This window comes from Corylus avellana, chromosome ca1, assembly GCF_901000735.1.
Source record: "Corylus avellana chromosome ca1, CavTom2PMs-1.0".
Taxonomy (NCBI): domain Eukaryota; kingdom Viridiplantae; phylum Streptophyta; class Magnoliopsida; order Fagales; family Betulaceae; genus Corylus; species Corylus avellana.
In genome coordinates this window covers 47,897,128-47,900,889 of record NC_081541.1, presented here as the reverse complement: position 1 = coordinate 47,900,889, position 3,762 = coordinate 47,897,128, and the positions used below count along the sequence as shown (strand labels likewise).

Genomic DNA, 3,762 nt, shown 5'->3' with positions numbered 1-3,762 from the left:
TCAATGGGCCGAGTCATTTATTTGACTCATTCTCAACAATTTTAGGTATTTTTACACTATTTGCTGGTTGTTTTGGGTCTTCTATTTGAGTTGCCCACTCTTTATTTTTATTGTTCAAGTAATTTCCCATTTTCCTTTCCCTGATTTGAATAGAAAAAAATATATATATTAAAGTTCATATTCTAGAATATCCTTAATTTATTCATATCACATAAGATAAATATTGAGGTAAGAAAATCATTTATTTTGAATATAAATTTTAAAAATTCTACAAGGAAGAATTACATAAGAACTGTAGAGGATGTGATCCATCATATCAGAATTAACCTTCCAACATTGAGCAATATAGCAGTATAATTGATAAATGGATTTACATTTAATTGACTAATTGCTCTAAAATTAAGGACATAAACAGGATGGTAGACCATAAAAACATGCCACCATCCTGTTTGTTCCAGTTATAGAACCAAAATTTGAAACCAATATACAAATTAGGAGCCGCTAATGACGAGTTTTCCCTGTTGTTCGAGCTCATAAAGCATGGCAAGCGCCGCAGAGTCAAGTGAGCTCTTCTTATCAGCTCTAGCATCTCCTGTGCATTCAAGGCTGCCATATTTCGGAATGTGCAAGATTATCCTTGATACATAACTGTTAAACCCCGTTCTTATTTCGGACCCTTCGCCAAATTCGATCGGTGTACTGTGGGAGAAGATAATAGTTAGGCCATGTTAAAGTAATGATTTAGTGATTAAATTTATCTCCTCCTATAAACTTAAGCTTTTGGGACAACTAATGATTTAACATGGTATCAGAGCCAAAGGTACTGGGATCGAACCTTTACTACATCAAGTCAACCCCCATTTAAATTAAATATTTCACGTGTTGGGTCTCACCTATTAAAAGGGAGTTTGAGCCCACGCGTGAGGGAAAATTAAAATAATGATTAAGTGATTCAATTTATATCTTCCAATAAGCTTAAGTTTTTGTGACAACTGGTGATTTAACAGGCCAAAAACTGAAAAGAATATTATGAAGAAAAGAAATTTTCTTGCAGCCAGGCTTGGATTATATGCAAATGTAAAATGGAAATTATATAAATGTCAAGTTCGAACACAGGAAATGAACTAGAGAATATACAAACTGGTTGGCTAGGCTAACCTTGATTTCTTTTCCGTTGATTTGAATGTAGGCATTGGCCACTGCACTTTCTTACATAATACATAAAGACAGGTCCGAGGTCCTCCTTTCTTCATGTTGATTGGAGGAATAACTGCAAACAAGAACCCATAGCAAAATTAATAAATATTATTTTTTATATTATTTTCGTACTGTATGCTGGAATAAGGCAGGAAACAGCCAGCTCTTATTTTCAAGGATTTAAAAGATCATAACAAAGTATGGAAATTTCTAGTGTTAAAAGTTTATTATGTTATCACATCTCATGTCAAGCTCGATCACGAAATACGTGGCTCTCCTTGGGCTGGGGGGTATAAGAACAAGTGTCACAGTTTAAATAAAAGGGCAGCAAAGACTAGGTGTGGGAAAGGGGAATTAGAAGAGAATAATTCAAAATACGATTTTGATTCCTAAACCATGTGTCATATGCCAAATTTGTCTTTAAACTATTGATCATTTAAATTTAGTCATTGAACTTTTGAACGCTTGTTTGTTACCCTTATCTTGACTCGTCGTCACGATTTGACTGATGGATGTTGATGCGGTAACATTTTTGGTACAAAAACTCTTATCATGCTAAAATAGCGCGGTTTGTCATATACTAGTCTCACAAAATCAAAACATATGGAGATATGTAACATGTACATTCGGCAACAAAATGATTTATATTTATTTTTTTAATTTTATGAATATTAAATTCAAGTGTATATATATATAATGATTTTGTTGCCAAGCAAATATTGTAAAAATATAGGTATACAAAATATTTGTCATATCCACAATTGTTTGCAGAAATTTAAGCGGTTCCAAAATTTCAAAAACTAAATTGAAAGAATTGATAATCTAGGGACTAAAATCATGTATTAACCAAGAAAACATTGCAATGCAAAAGCTTAAATGCCACACATATGCGCACTAATTAATCCGACATAATACGCTGGCAGGTTTGGATCAATCACTCTTACTATCAAAATGAGAAAAATATCACATGGAGGGTGCAAACCTGGGGTGCCATTGTCAGGACTGCCGGCTTTCTTGGAGCATTCACTGGCTGGGGAAGAAACTCCACTTGGCTCTGCAGGCAATTGAACTTCATTTGTCTCTTGCTTTCTATTGATAATTGGCTCCAAAAAAATTTCATCAGTCGTTTGATTGCAGACATCAATTTCTAAGTCTAAAGCAGGTGAATCACGCGCATGGTCAGACTCCAGCTTTCTCTTCTTCCGGGAGCATGAAATTCCTCTATTCTGTTGCGTATACAAGTATTACATTAGAAATGTTGGGTCAATGAAAATGTTCGAGAGATTGAGAGATTCTGAGATACGCAGCGTATCAAACCAGTTGACACACTTATCTATTTTATTAATACTGAAGCACTAGGCTAACTTCACAATAAAAAATAAAGGTGGAAAAGTGGCCCGGTGGACTGGGGGGAGGGAGGGGGGATGGGGATTAAACACCCAAGACAAACATCTAAAAACCAAAAATCAGAGCGAAATTTGGAGAAAAGAAGAATCTGAAAGTTAAAAATCGTTCCATAGGTTTCACACGTCTTTGATTTTTTTTTTTTTTTCTCAATCTTATTAGTATTATTTTTGGTATTCATTTATATAGCTTTGAGATTGTTGTTGCAACACACAAAGAAAAAAAGGTCACTTTTAAATTATTATAGGAAAAAATTGAACCGCCCAATAATCTTTGATTAAGATGGTCTACCTCAGCATAAAAGAAAAGCAAAAAAAATAAAACTATGATGCATCAGTTCGTGGAAAAACTAGTAAAACCAATATTATGGTAGCTAATGAGACAACATGCAGCCATTTTGAGAAGCACCAACAAACCTCAAGTTCCTTCAACAAATGACATGCTGCTTCTCCTTTTGCAGCTTTCCTGCTCCGCTCATACCCCTCTCCAACCAAAAGGTCGTCTTTCAGCTGTAACTTAAGCTCAACATGCACCATATCTCCCTTCTGTATGCATTTTTCTTTTATAAAATACCCAAGAGAATCACATAATTCATTCAGTTTACGCGGTCCAGGTAGTTCGAGTTTATCAGGGGTCACAATTGGAGACAATAGTGGCTCATATATTCTCCACACTTCATCAAGATTAAGCTTCGTGTCAATTAGTATTGCCCCTGCAATACTTTCCACAATATCTCCAAGAGCCTGTAACAAAAAAAATAAGAAAGGATGATCATAGAGAAAACTAAACCACAAAAAAAGTAAACCAGTGGACAATTTAACAACCAAGTGACTTCTACAACTGCATATTCTTTAGAAACAATAACAGAAACTTCATGGCTGAGCAGAAAGCTGCCTAGTTATTATATATGAAATGATCAACTTTGTTAGATTCAGTCAACTTTGCTAGGAGCAAGCTGTGTGATCTAAAAGAGGTACAGAAAAATAATCAGAATAAGCGGCTGCAAAGATCATGGAGGTTTCCAGACTCTATTTGACTTTTGATACTTTTGTTGTAACACATGGTTTCTTGTTTTTTGGTTTTAGTTATTCTACCTACAGAGGCTGCTTTTTTTTTTTCATTTTTTGGCTTCTTGCATATGCTATTTCTGAGATGTGCCTA

The 3,762-nt window shown here is 34.7% G+C and overlaps 1 protein-coding gene across 1 annotated transcript in view; it reads right to left on the bottom strand.

The window, feature by feature from the left end:
* Positions 1-223: 223 nt before the first annotated feature.
* The window catches only part of LOC132188155 (endoribonuclease Dicer homolog 3), a 22,373-nt gene continuing 18,834 nt past the window's right edge, over positions 224-3,762 (bottom strand). The window contains exons 24-25 of the mRNA XM_059602560.1: positions 1,159-1,270; positions 224-699 (exon numbers count right to left, since the gene is read on the bottom strand). Coding sequence (XP_059458543.1) covers positions 492-699; positions 1,159-1,270 — 320 coding nt within the window. The 3' untranslated portion in view covers positions 224-491. The remainder of the gene's footprint in view (positions 700-1,158; positions 1,271-3,762) is intronic.